We start from the raw sequence: 18,140 nt of genomic DNA, 5'->3' as shown, positions 1-18,140 counted from the left end.
TGATGAGGCTCACTCCGTATTCCCAACCCTCCAGCATTTGATAATGGACAAATGTGAGACTTAGACAAATGGAGCGATTTAATCTGAAGCCACAGAGATCAGAGCTGCGATAAATGAAAATTCAGTTCTCATTCAATTTCATGGTCAGTTTGCATTAGTTCAGAAAACATCTTATTAAAATGATAACTGTTACAAGAAAGGGGCCACACAAAAACCCAACATCTGTATGTGGCCTATAGAAGCAATGTGTTGTCACCTGGTTCTAGCCAATTTTATCCAAGAAATAATCCTCTTCTAATGCTTTCTCAGTTTTGCAACATTACTTGTCTATAAGAAAAGAACTGAATTGTGCACTTTTCCAAGTAAAGATGGAGAAAGGGAAGTTAATCTGATGTACAGTTGACATAATTTTCTTTCTTGCCTTCAAACATCTTTCGTTCTTCAATTTCTGTCTTCTTCCTATCTCACATACCTCAAATCATAACCAGGACAGTGGGAGGTAGAAAGTAGTGCAAGCATAAACATTTTACCCTCCTAGGGGAGTAATAATCACCATTTCACAACGTGTTAGAATCTCATTTGAACCTCACAACACATCTGTAGAGGAGAAGAAATGTAATCTTCATTTTACAGATGATGAGACCATGGTTTTCATACAAGCGGACAATCCTCCCAAGCAAGGAGAATAGCAAGAATTTTCATCTAACTTTGTGTTTTTACAAGACTTTAATTTTAGGATGGTAAATATGGGGACAAAAGTCTTCAGGAGATCCCAAATGCAGACAACATCCCTCCACATTAATTAACAAGATGTATTTATGCATATACGCTACCAAGCAACTATGGAGACACATGCATATATTTACATTATTGTCTTTTCTGCCCAGTGAATCTGAAAGCATGTTGAAGTTCTGCTATTGACTGGGAGAATACAGGTGCAGAGAGTAGGTGATTTGTCCTTGACCACCTAATAAATGAAAAGTTACGTCAAAGAGAACTATTGCTCTATAATGTGGAAACGTTCTTGCTAGTGATGCGTTAATTTTAACAAAATGTTACCATAATGAAGCAGCATATTTAACTCATGGAGGTTTTTTATAGCAGTACTCTGTATGTGCAAAGTAAAATCTGATGGTGTCTCCAAATAGAGTCTTTACCATCCCCCTTTTTAAAACAAAGAACTTCAAGGGCAGAGTGGGAAGGTTTTAATGATAAAAATATAAAGAGTAGGATTCCTATGATCTTTAACCAAGAATAAGCTCAATTTCTTAATTTCTTACCCTGTAAAATATTCTAGTTCTTAAGAAATCAAAGATACTTTAAAATCTACGATAATTCTGGCTGCCCAAAAATTTCAGTTCTTGAGAAATCAAAGATACTTTAAGACATAAAACAATGCTGAATATCAATCATTGAGAATTACTTTTTCCTTTTGTGATTATTCTACTTTGGTAAACACTTTTTTTCAGTACTCTTATTAAAGATCATTCTTAATTAAGCTGAATCAAGAAATTGATGGCATGTTGCATGGATTTTGCTCCAGGGAAACCTCCCCATTTTGAAAGAACCTCAGGGCAAGTCTTGCACGAAGAGATCAGCATCGAAGGGAAATTTACAAGTCATCAGTCTAGTCTTGCACTCTGAGTGGGAATGTCATTTATAACATACCTGAGAAGTGACTAGGTAGCATCTACTAGAACATGACCTATGACACAGAGCTCACTGCTTTACACAGTAGTCCACCCCCCGTACAACAATTCTCATCATTTGATTGTTCTTTCTTATTTTGAATAAAAATCTGCCTACTTTTAACTTTGTCCCAGACCTGGCTCCTGAACCGGCACAAAGCCCTCTCTTTCTTCACATATGAATTTTGAAGACTTGTTTCCTTGCTTCGAGTGCTTGTTCTTCTGGTGAAACACCCTTAGTTTCATTGATTTGTCCTCCTGAACCTTGGGTTCAGATCCGTCAATATCATCCCTCTATAAGAAAGCCCTTCTTGCAATCTATTACAATTCACTAGTCTCTCTTTTAAATTGCATACCTCAAAATTTATGCAGTCTTTGGTAACTTTCAGAAATTGTTGCTGCTGAGAAATTTCCCTTGATTTATAAGCAGGCCTTTTTGCTCACTGTGCTCTCTTTTGGTGGTGGCGGCTCTGTGATCTGCGGACCTACCTTTGCCAAGGTCTCATCATCCAGGTGATTCTTCTGAATCACATGTTGAAGTGCAAAATAAATTTTTTCCTGAAGCTTCTGGACCTTCCTTGGTTCTATAAGCCAGGCTCGGTCTGATGAAAGAAAGAGTGGATAAGTGGAGGGAACATCAACTTTGTTTTGCTTCACCCACATATATAAGTGCCAAGCTTCAGGCCCATTTCATATTACTTAGTTCTAAGTTGCTTCTGAAGACATGTCATTATTTACATAAAACATAAGTATTTCATAGGCAATACCGTGATGCCAGGAATGCGCAATATTATGACACAGGAAATCACTTTGGAGGAAAGGACACAATGGTTCAGATAATCTGCTGCTTTGTTTCTTATTGTCTGTGACAATTTACATCTCTCACTCTTTGCTTTGGACATATGCTTAGGTTTTCTTTCAAAGTAGAAGTTAGCGATTTGTGAAGAAGAATTATAGAAGTGAAGAAAATCACAGGAATATTTTTGGTGTTCAGGATCCCTTTTCCTTTTCTCAGCTTATTCTCTCATCAGATATAAAGCTGAAGCTATGTTAGAATTTATATAGCATAAACATAAATCAGTTTCAAAAATTCACTTCTGAGTTCTATTTTCCTATATTGAATTCTTAAATGGTGAATAGGATAATCCCTCCTTTCCTTTCTGCCTCTCTTCATCTGTCTCTCCCTCCCTCAGACCCTCTCTCCCTTCTTTTCTTCCTTCCCTCCTTTCTTCCTCTCTCTTTTTCTCCCTTCCTCCCTCCCTCCCACACTTCTTTCCTTCCCTCCAGCCCCTCTCCTTCACTCTCTCCTTCCTTCCTAGAAGATTTATACACCACGGTGACAAAACTCAGCCCAGCATCAATGCCTTAGGTTGGACCTTTATGGAAGAGATGCCCCAAATCTTCAAATGCCGAACAAATAGTCATGGAAAAGAACTTGAACATGATCTTCCTGAACACAGTTCAGGTCAGGTGAGAAACTCAATTCTGTAATCCTAGACAGGATGAAGACCAGTCTAGCCAACAGTTAAGCAAACCCTTACGTAAGTGAGTACAAAAGCTTTCAGTGACAATTGTCAATCAGAATACATTAAGTTCCCCTCCCTCTCCCTTCCCTAAGCTGTTTGAAGCTGAATAAACAGTGGCTCTTATGTCAGGACCCTACAGAAAGAATAGGGGGCTGTCTGGCAAGAGATGGAGCCTACATAGGCTGGAAATCTTTTTGAATATGGCACTAAGCCAGGGTGGCAAATGAGGTATTTGGAGTTCGTGAAGCCTCTCAGTGTGAGTCTGCTAGCAGCACTGGAAGAGTCCCCACTAGGTAGAGTAAACCAAATTGCATGCTTCCGAACTTCTCAGAATTTAATGATGATAGCACTTTTTTTTTTTCTAGAAAAAGGCCAAACAGCTCAGCTGATTTCTAGTTCAGAAGGAAGAGGCTAGCTTTTCTTCTGGGGTGATCATTTTCATAGATCATTCATATTTAATACATTTAATATTTCATGTCTTAAATATTTGCTGCTTAAAATTTACTGACTTGCCACAAATATACCCAAAGAGAAAAGTGACTCTTTCTAACGCTTCCTTGGAGCAAGCAAGAACTAGAGGAAAACCATCTCCCTCATCCATAGATTCACCAGCTTAGATTTAGTTTTCTATTGAACTATTCTCAGTGGAAATAATCAAATGCAATGAGAAAATGGTAGAAGGAAAATTATTTGGCATGTGGCTGCTAACAGAGAAAAGTATTCTTGTCACTTCTTCCATCTATCTTTGTGCTTCCAAGCCTGGGAAACTTTCTAGGGTTTAAAAAAAAAAAAAAAAGGCCTAGAGGAACAGCTTGATTTTAGACAGAGCCATAAAAGAAACTGTTAGTAAAAACACTCTATGTGATAACTAATTTCCATTTTTGATAAAGTGGTTAAATAAAAAACAGTAGCAAATTAAAAATACCCTGATAAGATCATCAAGAATCATATTAGGAATAATAAAGCCGAACAGATAAAAACTGCAGACATTGGTGTTATTGGAAAATATAGTTACAATGACATGTTAAAAATATAATATGTTATCTTATGTCACAGGTAAGATTAATTTCTTCCAGTTTCATTGAAAAATATAGTAGAGCATATATAAGAAAAGAAATCTGGTCTCTACAGATAAATGGGTAACAGAAGAAATGAGTCTCTTGACCTTAAAAATTAGGCAGGATTTTGTTTTTCTTTCTGTAGAGAACTGTCAGTGGTACTGTTATCCCTTAACCCAAAATGTAACCAAACAACAGCTGAGTAAGTAACTGAATTCTCATTCTGGCTAGAGACCCATGTATTTATTACTATATTATTGTTGTTATATTATTATGATTATATTATTTATTACTATATTTTAAGCTGGCATATACTTTTTTTTTTTTTTTGAGACAGAGTTTTGGTCTTGTTGCCCAGGCTGGAGTGCAATGGCATAATCTCGGCTCACTGCAACCTCTGCCTCCCGGGTTCAAGTGATTCTCCTGCCTCAGCTTCCCAAGGAACTGGCATTACAGGCATCTACCACCATACCCAGCTAGTTTTTGTATTTTTGGTAGAGATGGGGTTTCACCATGTTAGCCAGGCTGGTCTCAAACTCCTGACCTCAGGTGATCCGCTGGCCTCGGCCTCCCAAAGTGTTGGGATTACAGGCGTGAGCCACCATGCCAGGCCTAGTATACACTTTTAAAAAATATTTTACTCACTACACTTCTAGTTGATCCATAAATATTGTCACACCTTGAATTCTTTGAGAACTTGGCATTTCAGTGCGTTTTAGAGCTAGTAGAGGTCTTAGTTATTATGGAGTCCATCCCTCTTATTTTATAGATGAGGAAACTAGGGCTCTGAGGGGTCAAATGTTTAATATCACACAGATAACGTGGTCACAGAGCTGGTACCAGAATGTCCACCTCCATGTCTGAAGTTTTTCCTCTTCTACCGGGCAGTCTTCAGTATGAGTCATTTTCCCCTCTGCTGTCCTCACCTCCTTTTAAAAACTCCTGATACAGGTGACCCTTCTACAATATGGGTTTGAACTGTGTAGGTCCAGTTATATGAAGATTTTCCTTCTGTTTCTGCCACCCTGGGACTGCGAGACCAAATCCTCCTCTTCCTCCTTCTCCTCAACCTACTCAGCATGAAGACGACCATGATGAAGACCTTTATGATGATCCACTTCCACTTAATGAACAGGAAATCTGTTTCCTTTTGCTTATAATTTTCTTAGTACCATTTTCTTTTCTCTAGCTTACTTTATTGTAGGAATACAGTATACAATACATTTAACATGCGAAGTATGTGTCAATCGACTGTTTATGTGATCAGCGAGGCTTCCGGTCAACAGTAAGCTATTGGTAGTGAAATTTTTCGGAGTCAGAAGTTACATGCGGATTTTTGACTGCATGCAGGGAGTTGATGCTCTGACCCCTGCATTGTTCAAGGTCAAATGTATTGCTAAGAAAATAGGCACCAGCATTTGTCTGAAGTGAGCACATCAACATGAATTTGGGCAAAGATGCCAACACAAGAGGTATTTAAAGAGTAGAAAGTGTTCCTTTTACTTATGTAGGTCCCCATTCTGGAGCTTGCATTTAGGTACATTTCTACTGTGTCTCATCCAACTGGACATTTATTTTCTATGTACTTTATTCTTAAAGTCAAAATAGAACTTGGCTGTAACTCAGGCCACTATTTGTCTTCCTTTATTTGTCAAGGAATGATTCTGCTTATCTGAACCTGGAATAACCCCTGACCTATGCTCTACTCTTACTTTCGGGCCGAAATTGGTCATTTTAATAAACTTGAAGCTATTTCCCTTTTCACTGTCCAAAAATATCAAAAACTTGGTAAAGAAAATATAGTTCTGTTAAAGTTTCTCCTGAACATTTTGGCTTAGGCAGGTGTCATCAATGTTAAAAATAGTAAAACAAGTTTTTAAAAAAGGTAAGAGAACTGAGACTGCCCTACCTGGAGATATCAGAACAGCAGATGAGAACAAAGCGATCTCCTCCTCGGTCAGCTGCAAGGAACACAAATTCTTTGCAAAGTCAAATGCTTCATTCACTAGGTCATCAGAACCTATAAAGGAAGAAGAAAAATGGAATAAAAATACTTGAACTTGAAATGGGGCAAGAGTAAGAAAAATCTCATAATCAATAAGCTATCCAAGGAAGTGCATACTAGACTTCTAGAAAAGATATTTTTTAAGTTTCTAATTATAAAAAGTGATTTGATACTAATCAAAGAATGAGAAAATTGGGCAACATCTTGACCAGGCAATCGAAGTTAACATTACCTACCAATGGCAAGCAAGTAGACTTGGTGTGTGAGCAGTGTCACATCTGTCTGGCAATCCATAATATGATTACAACCTTATAAATTTGAAATGATTTCACATTAAAGAATATAAAATAAGTGATTTGGGGGTCCTTTACAATAGTGATAGTATTCATAGAAAACCTAAAACATTACGTATAGGGGCTGAGGATTGTCAGTCTTTGTAGCACTGGAAGCTAGCAACGTAGGGTATTCTGTTCTTTTAAACTGAGACATTAGAAATACCTTATGGAACAGAGATGAGATACACTTCAGTTTCGCAATTTCCTTGGAAATTTGACTGAGGAGCTAGAGTTTATTTATTATTACCTTCTAATGAATGACTCACAGGTCAGTTGCTTAGCTGTTGCATATTTTGGCAAAATAATGTTGCATCTCTACACTGATCCCTGGTGAATGTTTATTTGATGAAGCTGGAAATATACTGAGGCTGCTTGCCAAGGCTTTTCCTCCTTTCTTGAAAATCTAGCCTTAGAGATGACATGGATGTGTATCAACTGTAGAAGGGAAACATTGCCAGCCCCGATGGACTTGTTGGCTGCCATATCAACTAACGGCACAAGAGGTGAAAGGGCAGTGGCCTTCTTTGGTGTCCATGGGCAGGATATGGAACAAATGGCACTATCAATCGTTAAAACCTTTCCTGGCATCAGCCCATCTTTGCTAATGTTCTTCCTACCATGCCATGCACTGATGACTGGATGTGATGATATATAACACTTCCAAACAAAGACTGACTCTGTTAGTGCCTTCCCACAGGAATGGTCTGGGATCATTGTGGACAGGTTGGCATGAACTCTCTGCTCCCAGAACTTTGTGAATTAATTTCTGTGGTGAGAAACAAGTAGAGGAGCTCCTCATTTAATTAAGTATCTTAACTCATGATGATAAATTGACATAAGAAACGTAAGAGGTCACCCCCATGGATGACCAGGGGTCTATGCAATATACAATAAAGTTGGAAAAAAAAAAGCTGATTTCACAAAGAATGATCTAGAATTCAGCCCAGCTCTTTTAGCATCAGTCTCCGGTTATTTCTTCTTTCTTTCTTTTCTTTTTTTTTTTTTTTTTAACAGGGTCTCGCTTTGTCACCCAGGCTGTAGTGCAGTGGTGTTAAGATGACTCACTGTAGCCTCAATCTCCCAGGGTCAAGCAATATTCCTGCCTCAGCCTCCCAAGTAGCTGGGACTACAGGTGTGTGTCACTATGTCCAGCTAATTTTATTTATTTATTTTATTTATTTGAGATGGAGTCTTGCTCTGTCGCCCAAGCTGGAGTGCAGTGGAACGATCTCAGCTCACTGCAAACTCTGCCTCCCATGTTCAAGTGATTCTCTTCCCTTAGCCTCCTGAGTAGCTGGGATTACAGGCGTGAGCCACCACGCGTGGCTGATTTTCGTATTTTTGCAAGAGACGGGCTTTCACCATGTTGGCCAGGCTGGTCTAGAACTCCTGACCTCAAGTGATCCACCTGCCTCAGCCTCCCAAAGTGCTGGGATTACAGGCATGAGCCACTGCACCTGGCGATGCCCAGCTAATTTTTGTATTTTTTTGTAGAGATGGGGTTTGGCCATGTTGCTCATGCTGGTCTTGAACTCTGGGGCTCAAGTGATCTGCGCCCCTTGGCCTCCCAAAGTTCCAGGATTATATGCATGAGCCACCACACTGGGCCTCCATTTATTTCTGAATGAACAATGTCTCAATAGGGTTGTTCTCAGGAGGGTCCTCAGTTCTCTCTCTCTTTTGTATTGGAGGCCACAGTCAGAAGATCAGGAGAGGCTTGCCTGAATTAGAAGCTCACCTGGTCCATCGCTTATCAAATAATGAGATACTGGTTCACATCAAAGAATCAAGGCATTTCATTTACCAGTTTCAATCTAAGTGGAGAAACTGATGGTGGCTAATAAAATTGTGTCCTCATCAAAGGGAAACTTACCTAAGGCTTTGAACATTTGCATTCCTCCATATTTTCCTTCAAACAGAACAGTGTTGTTTAATGGGTTGAAGGCACGGCACATTCTCACTAAAACCACTTCCAAGCAACCTATGAGTAAAAATAAAAATAAAAATAAAATAAAAATATACATATATATCCAATAATAAAGAAATTATTACTGCATATAGGTAAGAGACTTTCAAGAACTTTAAAACACACAGAGAGACACATACACACACAGGCACACACATACAGAAATCCCTTAAGTTCCTTCCCCTAAAATAACTATTAGGTTGGTGCAAAAATAATTGCAGTTTTTGTCATTGAAAGTAATGGCAAAAACCTAATATATTTGCACCAACTTAATATATTAGAAATAAAGTTTTCTTGATACTTATATGAGGAATTAAGGAGGAAATATATTTTACAGGTGGCTAAGCTGGACACTACTTTTTGAAAATACATTTCTCTCTATTTTTCGACTAATATTAAAGCTAGTTTCGATTCTTGAATTCACAATTGAGGAAATGAGGGCAGAAATTTTGTCTGCAGTGATAGGTAGCCGTGATTACTGTATTCACTCTTGCATCTCCAGGACCAAGAAAAGTTTCTGGCACATAGTAGGTGCTAAGCAAATATTTATTGAATGAATTTGTTTACTACCATTGTTTTTCCCTTTGAGCATTATTAATGTCCTGAGGAAATACTGCTGCATAGCTTCTCCATGTTTCGGAGAAATGGGCTTTTGCCCCATAGTGCAGTTGAAGTTAACAGCCAGACTCAGCAGCCACAGATTTGCATGAGAGCATCATACTGGTGATTAGCCTACAACTTTGGTACCTGTCTTATGCCACCACTTTATCTTTATGTCTCTGTTTTATTTCCTTTGCTGTATATATGTTTGCTGATTCTTCTCTGCTTGTCTTTGATATGTCATCTAGCATAGAGGCTTATACATGGGGAGGATTTGCAAATACTAATTGAAGGAACGCTTTTCTGACACAAACAGTAGATGGGTACCATTTAGTGAGTATCTACACAATGGAAGGAACTTTCTTTGGCCTCTTACATTCATTTTTTATCTTTGCTCCTTACGATAACTATTTCAGGTGAGTTTATTAGCCCTGTTTTATGGAGGAGTTACATGAGGCTAGAAAATATTAAGTACCCTACCTTTTTGACTAGAGTCAACATTTTTACACCAGGGAGAGATGTTAAAGATTATATGGTTCAGTGGTTCCCAAATGTCAGCCCATGGATTGGTTATATCTGAGTCTTAGTTAGAGATACAATGAACTGGGTTCCCCTCCAGGAGATTTGGATTCCATGGGACTCATGGTGCCCATGTCTCTGAACTGTCAATAATCTCCTTTGATGTTGTTGATGCAATTCCGAGTTTGGAATTCATTGTTTCTAGTCCATCTCTTTATTTTACAAATGAGGAAACTGCTATCTAGAGAGTTTAGCTCAAGGTCACATATGAAGTATGGCAGATTTCACTTTTCAAAGAGGGTCAGAAAAAATATCTTCCATCCCATATGTTTTCTAGGACCTTACCACTCCCCTATCAAGTAGTAGAATCCATGTCTCCTATCTTTGAATCTGGGTGGGCCTTCATGACTGATGGTATATAATGGAAATAACAATATGTGCTTTCTGAAGCTAAGTTAGAAAAATCTATGCATTTCTGCCCTGTTCTCTTGGGGTGTTGGCTTTTGGAGCCTAGTGATTATGTTGTGAGCAAGTCCAAGCAGTCTATGGAGGGTCTCACATGGAGAGGAACTGAGGCCTCCAGCCCAGTTCCAGGCTGTCAACCAGCACCACTCATCAGCCGTGTAAATGAGCCAATTTGAAAGTGGATTCCTCTGCCCTCAGCTGAACTGACTCAGTGAATACCACATGGAGCAGAGATAAGGTCATTCCCACTGAGCCCTGCCCGAATTGTAGCTTTGAGAGTGAAAGAAATAATTCTTGCTGTTTTAGTTAAATTTTGCAGTGGTTTAGATGACTGGTACATCAAGTTGGCACTCAGTCAAGGTTTTCATCAACTTGCGTCATTTGGTAAAGAAGGGATCTTAGAATAACAGTTATATGTGGCCCAAGTTCAAATGCCAACTTTGCCTTGTACTGGTTTTGTAACATTGAACGTAGCTCTTCACTTCTCTGAATCTTTTCCTCCTCCTCTGTTAGAGGGAAATAATAATATGGATCTCACAAGATTGCTTGAGATGTCATAGGGAAATATAAACATATATGTATGTTGTTTTACATATGAGTATGTTATTATTATCATGGCCTAGGACCATGAAAATTCGCATAAACACCATCATGGTTCTTATTTTTTATTTTCAAAGGGGCCCAAGAAAGACAAATAATTTCTTTTTCCTGTTTGGTAATAACATCTGCAAAGTCAGTCATATGCAGAGTTTCTTGAGCTACTTCCGTAGCGATTGTAGCAGTTGTGTGTGTCAGAGAGTGTGTGAGGGAAGCGTAGGGAAAGATTAGAGTACCGTGGAGTTTCTCCTGGTGTATACTGGCTGCAGGCTATCCTCATTAAAATGATTGGAAATGACCACAGAGGCAGAACTCAGCTAGCCTGCATTTTTTTTTTCTGTTCACAGAAGGCAAGGAGTACGTTTTAGCGCCGGCTCAGCAATTCAGCCACCTTGACATGCTAATTACTTGCACTGCCTGTCAAGCTGGGTATCTCAACCTCCGCAATTAATAGCTCCACTTTCAATAAGCAAAATTGTATTTGACTTCAAAGGGGAACTGAATGAGTATCAGGGCATTTTTATTACTGAGAGTTTCCTTTGGGAGTTGGCTGACAGTGTGGGTGGTAGAAACGAGCTGCATATCAGAAGGAGGATTTTCTAGAACCAACACAGTGCTAAGGGCTGACCACATCCTTATCTGAAATAGGCCCCCCATGAATCTTCTTGCTTACCTGACTTCAGAAGTAGAATTTGATCATTTTGACAGAGCTCCATGAAGCCTGTTATCCGCTTTGCAAACTCCACCACGTATTGGATGGCGTGAGTGATCTGGATGGCACATTGTTGCCACAGTGCTTCCCTGGACTTCAGGAGAGAAGACACAGAATGTAAATAGGGCAAACGACTTATGGAGAGTCAACAGAACACTCAGGTTTGCCTTACTGGTGCTTATCTGTCACTTGGGGCCCAAGGAGGGAATTCATATGATTTCTTTAAAAGAGGAGGGCACTACTTCTATTTTTTTTTCCTAAGATAATGTTTTGACCTGTTTGGACCTCAATAAGCCAAAATGATCAAAGTACTGAGGCTAAAATAATAGCAACATTGTTTATAGTACGTAAGGATAGCTTTGTTATTTTCTTTACTATTTTTTCCTCCTTTTCCTCCTTCTCACCTAAACGAAGACTGAGTTTGTAAAGAAAATAACAAATCTATCTTTACATACTATATTAATATAAAAAACAAAGCTTTGCATTGAGGGATAGTGATTTCATTCACAGGCTTCCATGACATCATTTTCATGGGTATCTGATGGACACTAAATTTGTAGTATTTTTATGTTGTGTCTTTTTTCCAGACCTATGGAGAGTGTTTTCTGGTTTAAAAAGAATTCCGAGGCTGGGCGCGGTGGCTCATGCCTGTAATTCCAGCACTTTGGGAAGCCGAGGCAGGTGGATCACGAGGTCAGGAGATTGAGACCTCCTGGCTAACACTGTGAAACCCCATCTCTACTAAAAATACAAAAAATTAGCCGGGCGTTGTGGGGGGTGCCTGTAGTCCCAGCTACTCGGGAGGCTGAGGCAGGAGAATGGTGTGAACCTGGGAGGCAGAGCTTGCAGTAAGCCGAGATCGTGCCACTGCACTCCAGCATGGGTGACAGAGCGAGACTCTGTCTCAAAAAAAAAAAAAAAAAAAATTCCGAGGAAAAATGCATTACATCAAATCAAATCATTCTCCTAAGTTCAGTAGAATCCCCCAAATATTTTTTAGTCCTCAGTTTATTTTTTGAAATGAGAAACAGAAATCTATGTGTGTTAATTCTAATTTTTATTGACCATAGTGACACAATGCCTTTGTTTCCCCGTTTATATAAAAGTACTAAGATTTAGTTGTTCTGGTGGAGAAAAATCAGCATACTGTAAACATTTATTTAGATATACAGACATTTAAATATTTTATTAAAGTTCCATCTACTGGTAGATTTTGTAATTGGGGATCTCTATCCCAAAGTAATGTAATGTAAATACTGAAAAACAACAATAAATTCCTCTTAAAAACTTCTTCTATAAACCCAAAGAAATAACACACCGTAATAATAAAAACATGGGATGAGTTGTCCTGTTTTTTGGATTCTTTTTAACATGGAGGGCAAGAAAAAAATTTAGAAAGCCTTGTTCCATATATTTGTTGTGTAAGTTTGTGATGATTACAACTGCTGTGATTATTACATTGCTCCTGCTCCTTGCCTCCACCCAAGAAGTCAGCAAGAGATGTCCTAAAACCATTTGATGAAGGCACAGTCTCTGTAGTCACTCAAATAGGGCAGTGGTTTTTCAATCAGGGTAGTTTTGCCTCCTTGGAAACAGCTGGCAGTATCTGGAGACATTTCTAGTTGTCACAAGTGTGTGTGAGGGCGATGCCACGTCTAGTGGGTAGGGCCAGGGATGCTGGTAAGTATCGAACAATCTGCAGGATGCCCTTACAGAAAAGAATTGCCCAGCGCAACATGCCAATAGTGCTGAGCTTGAGCAAGACAGCAATAGGGTAATCACAGAAAAACTTTCTCATGGTTTCTCAGAGTACCTTGCTTTGATAGGCTTTAATTTCTTCGTAGGTGTGGGTCTGCCACGCCAGCTGGTGCAGCTCTTCCATGGTGTATTGACATGTCTCCAAATGGGACTTAATGATGTTCTGTGCAATTCGATCTGTGAGAAAAGATATCAGTTCAAAGGTTTGTGAATAAAATCAGTCTGCTCATTAGCTTTTAATGTGTTTACTATAAGAATGCCTTTTGGAGATACTCCTATTGTATTAAAGTGTCTTTAACATTGCTATCTATCTTAAAATCTTCAGACAAACTCTTTATTGCATTTTTTTCAATTTTCAGTATTTTAAACAAAATTTATTGCTTTCCCCCAGATCTTTTGATCACAACTTAGGGGTTTTACAAGTTGGAAACCATTCAAAGCTATCTATTTATAAAAAAGATATAAAATTATTATATTTCTTGCTTTTTGGCTTGAAAGTCAACTAACAGTCTTAACACTTGTACTCCAAATACTTTAAAATGTTTTGAAAATCACTAGAACCCTATTGTTTATCTCAGAAAGGGGGCATTAAAATATAAATTTATTTGCTTATTTTTTTTAAAGGAAGCATTAAACAATAAACTAAAAGAAAGGCTATGTATAGAGGAAATAGGGAATAAATAGAATGCAGGGACAAGGAAAGAAATTAAATTTTCTGACTGTTACGTAACATGGGTACAGTAAGATGGCACCCGTTCTGGGTTTTTCACCCCCGGTTCCCGGTTCCCCACCCTGCGAGCCCGCCAAGAGAAGGCCAATCAGGGAAGAACACCTCCTGCCTTTTACTCAAACCCCACCCCTAAGCCAATCACCGACGCCCACGTAGCCCCACTGAGTATAAAAACCCAGCACCTAAGCAGCTCGCCCCTTCTTCCTTCCTTCCTTCTCCTCCGTGTGGTGTCGCCTTGGTGCCTCCAATAAAATCTCTTGACCGCGACCAGCGTGTCTTTGGTTTGAGCCCGATCGGGTCCGACTCTTTGAGTCAGTCCGACTCTTTCACTGACAATATTATTTTTGTAGATTTGACTTTGGGGCAATGTAAATATCTTACATAATAGGAGAGGTGGTGTACACAATACAATATTGGCTTATGAGTTGATAACGATTGGAATTGGGTCATAAGGACCATTATATTCTCCTTTTAAATTTTTTATATAATAACCTTTTTCTTTTAAAAAGTTTTAAAGTGATTAAATAAAAATATTCACAAAAATTAGTAGCAAACACAGTTTTGGGCAGTTTATCCCAATCGAGTTGTATTTCACATCGTATCTTAAATACCAATCATTTTGGGTTTGGAGACATGAAATTTGAGCAATAGAACCTGACATAAGAACTCTCCTTAAAAAAAGCCTGCTGTGGGAGATCAAGACCATCCCGGCTAGCACGGTGAAACCTCATCTCTACTAAAAAAAAAAAAACAAAAAATTAGCCAGGTGTGGTGGCATGCGCCTGTAATCCCGGCTACTCAGGAGGCTGAGGCAGGAGAATCGCTTGAACTTGGGAGGTGGAGGTCGCACCAATGCACTCCAGTCTGGGCGACAGAGCGAGACTCCATCTCAAAAACAAAACAGAACAAAACAAAACAAGCCTTCTGTGAGTCCCCTGGAGGTGGCTAGAGCTAGGAGGTGGTCCTTTGTAATCTCACCTGCTAGTTGAACACTAGTTGAAAATAAAATTTTCTTGTATTTCAGGTAGTGCCATTTCAAACATAAGTTCTGTTCTTTCTAAATGGCCAACCCCATTTCTCCAGGACAGCCCTCAAAGCAGCATTTGGCTGTCTCCTTTCTATCTCACTAAGCTTCTGGTTTATAGGGTACAAAGTAAATTAAATTTTAGTGATGTAGAGAACAAAAAATTGTAAACTTAAGCTTCTAATAAATTTTCTAAACAAAAATCTATAGACCATTGCCTGGCCCATTGGAAACACTGAATAAATGGTAGCCACAGTTATCCTTATTAGGACAGTCCACATAGTTTGTCATCAGGGGAGCAATATGATGACTCCAATGGAGATACAATTCAGTGGAGATACTTAATTCTGTAATCCATCCTACAGAAGGAAGATATTTCAAGAGTTTTTCAATCAAAATAAAATAATACACGTTATGCTACCAAATGCTAACTTCTGATGATAGTTCTACTCTATTGGATTCAGCATTGAGCATTTCTAGACTTGCACTGCTTATGATATTACAAAATCCTTTCTTTAAAAAATCCTATATTCAAAGTTTTATTGAACATTCTCCTATGGTGTAAAAAGGGTAGAAATTACTCTATCCATCATATTAAACTACATTGGTATGTCATGGCTCATCATTTTTCAATTTCACCGGGGCAGTCTAATTACTTAGAATCTAAAAAACATATTTGCTTTCCAGTAGGTACATAATGATAACAAAAGATTTTATAGCTTTATAGTTTTCAAACTATTATCTTTTTGGTGTAGTTTGTTTTCGTTTTCAAAGACATGCTGATTTGTTGGTAATTTACAGGCTTCAGGGTTTATAAACTAGATTATCATTGCCACTCACAATTGTATTATGAAAAACTCTATCTGTTCTTTTATGATATCTGCCTGGAACTGTTGGCCAAAGCTTAAGAATTCTCTGGCCTTCTGATATCAAAATTTAGGAGTCTATGGTTTATGAGGAAGGGTAGGTACAATAAATACGTGGGAAGGTTAAGGAAATAGGAAATTAAATCCACATGCATGCTTCAGGACTCAACCCGGATGGCCATGCCTGGTGAAAGTTTCCCTGCCAACCATGTCCTCAGGAAGAAGGGCTGGCTGCCATCACGCTTTGATTCTGCCTCAATTGAGCCCTTGTTCCAGTGAGACTCATACTGTGGTTATTTGAATCCCTCTGTTTGTCCCACACCCTTTAAGAGTATGAGCTCTTTAAGAACTGGACAGCAGATCCCAGCATAATGCCTTCATATATTCATTCACCAAATATTTTTGAGAAGGTACTCTGTATCAGGTCAAGGTACAGATTAAAAATCAAAGATTTTGGCTTTTCTTTTCTTTTTTAATTTTTATTTATTTATTTTTTTTGAGACCAAGTCTCACTCTGTTGCCCTGGCTGGATGGCAGTGGCACGATCTTGGCTCTCTGCAACCTCCACCTCCCAGGTTCAAGTGATTCTCATGCCTCAACCTCCCGAGTAGCTGTGATTACAGGTGCCCACCACCACACCTGGCTAATTTTTGTATTTTTAGCAGAGACAGGGTTTCCTCACCTTCGCCAGGCTGGTCTCGAACTCCTGACCTTAAGTGATCCACCTGCTTCAGCTTCCCAAAGTGCTGGGATTACAGGCATGAGCCACCATCCCCTATCCTTGCCTGTGTTTTATAGTATCTTACAATAATATATTTTCATATCATGGTGCAATAAATGCCCACAGTTTCTGTGGGAACCCAAAGAAGAAAGTAGCTAACTTAGTCTGGGGGTAGGGGCAGGAAAATAACCATAGAGGAGATGCCTGGGTCTTGAAGGATGAGCACAGTTTGTCACATAGAGAAGAGAAGGATGTATCCCAGGTAGAGGGAATGATGTTATGAAGGCACAGATAGAAAGCTAGCTGTAGGCTAGGTAATTTCTGACATTACATCTTATATCTTTACAACCTTTACTTCTTTACAACCAGTCTCCCCTTTACTGAGGATAGAAGTGAGGTTTTGAAAGAGTGAGTGAGGGCTGGGCGCAGTAGCTCACACCTGTAATCCCAGCACTTTGGGAGGCCAAGGCAGGTGGATCACGAGGTCAGGAGATTGAGACCATCCTGGTCAACATGGTGAAACCCTGTCTCTACTAAAAATACAGACACACACACACACACACACACACACACAAAGAAAATTAGCTGGGCATGGTGGCAGGTTCCTGTAATCCCAGCTACTCAGGAGGCTGAGGCAGGAGAATTGCTTGAACCAGGGAGTCGGAGTTTGCAGTGAGCTGAGGTCGGGCCACTGCACTCCAGCCTGGGGAAATAGCCTGACTCTGTCTCAAAAAAAAAAAAAAAAAAAGAACAAGTGAGTCTAGACCAGTTTCTATGGAGCTAGCAAGCAATGTTTTTGAAACCGAGTCTGTCTTTCCTGGCTTGAAGTCTTGTATATTTGCAACATAGGGTGCATGGAGGAGATGAGGAGAAATAAGACTAGGGTGGATGGATTTTGTGACTGAAGTACGGACATCTGAGTAAGCAGGTCAAGGAATTTCATCTTGTAGGATTTTTGGATTTTATCTCTGAATTTTACCAATTCAGAGATAACTGGTAACCAACTGAAGTTGTAAAGTAGGAGCTGTGAAGTATGATCTGTTTTTTGTCTTATTTATTTATTTTTGAGACAGAGTCTCATTCTGTCACCCAGGCTGGAGTGCAGTGGCATGATCGCAGCTCACTGCAACCTCCACTTCTCGGGTTGAAGTGATTCTGCTGCCTCAGTCTCCCGAGTAGCTGGGACTACAGGTGAGTACCACCATGCCTGGCTAATTTTTGTATTTTCAGTAGAGCCGGGGTTTCTTCATGTTGGCCAGGCTGTTCTTGAACTCCTGACCTCGGGTGATCCACCCGCCTTGTCCTCCCAAAGTGTTGGGATTAGAGGTGTGAGCCACTGCGCCCCACCTTGGTTTTTGTTTTAGAAAGATGACTTTAGTCATGGCAAAGATGAGATGGCATTAGTGAGTATATGAAATTAATCAGGCTGTTGTGAAAATTCAGGCAAGCTATGAGGAAGGTCTGAACTAGGTCATAATGACAGAGATGGAGTGGAGGAGCTAGATTCAAGAAAATTTTGAAGGAGAATACATGGGACCAGCAGATGAGGCACCGAGAGAAAATATTAAAT

At 39.4% G+C, this 18,140-nt stretch overlaps 1 protein-coding gene across 1 annotated transcript in view; it reads right to left on the bottom strand.

Moving 5' to 3' along the window:
* Positions 1 to 18,140, bottom strand: part of RORB (RAR related orphan receptor B) — a 200,797-nt gene that overhangs the window by 19,125 nt on the left and 163,532 nt on the right. Inside the window, exons 5-9 of the mRNA XM_032164307.2 lie at positions 13,285 to 13,406; positions 11,433 to 11,565; positions 8,486 to 8,593; positions 6,182 to 6,292; positions 2,178 to 2,290 (exon numbers count right to left, since the gene is read on the bottom strand). Of these exons, the coding sequence (XP_032020198.1) occupies positions 2,178 to 2,290; positions 6,182 to 6,292; positions 8,486 to 8,593; positions 11,433 to 11,565; positions 13,285 to 13,406 (587 nt within the window). The remainder of the gene's footprint in view (positions 1 to 2,177; positions 2,291 to 6,181; positions 6,293 to 8,485; positions 8,594 to 11,432; positions 11,566 to 13,284; positions 13,407 to 18,140) is intronic.

The sequence above is a fragment of the Hylobates moloch genome, unplaced genomic scaffold, assembly GCF_009828535.3.
Source record: "Hylobates moloch isolate HMO894 unplaced genomic scaffold, HMol_V3 SCAFFOLD_10, whole genome shotgun sequence".
Taxonomy (NCBI): domain Eukaryota; kingdom Metazoa; phylum Chordata; class Mammalia; order Primates; family Hylobatidae; genus Hylobates; species Hylobates moloch.
This window is presented reverse-complemented; position numbering and strand designations above follow the sequence as displayed.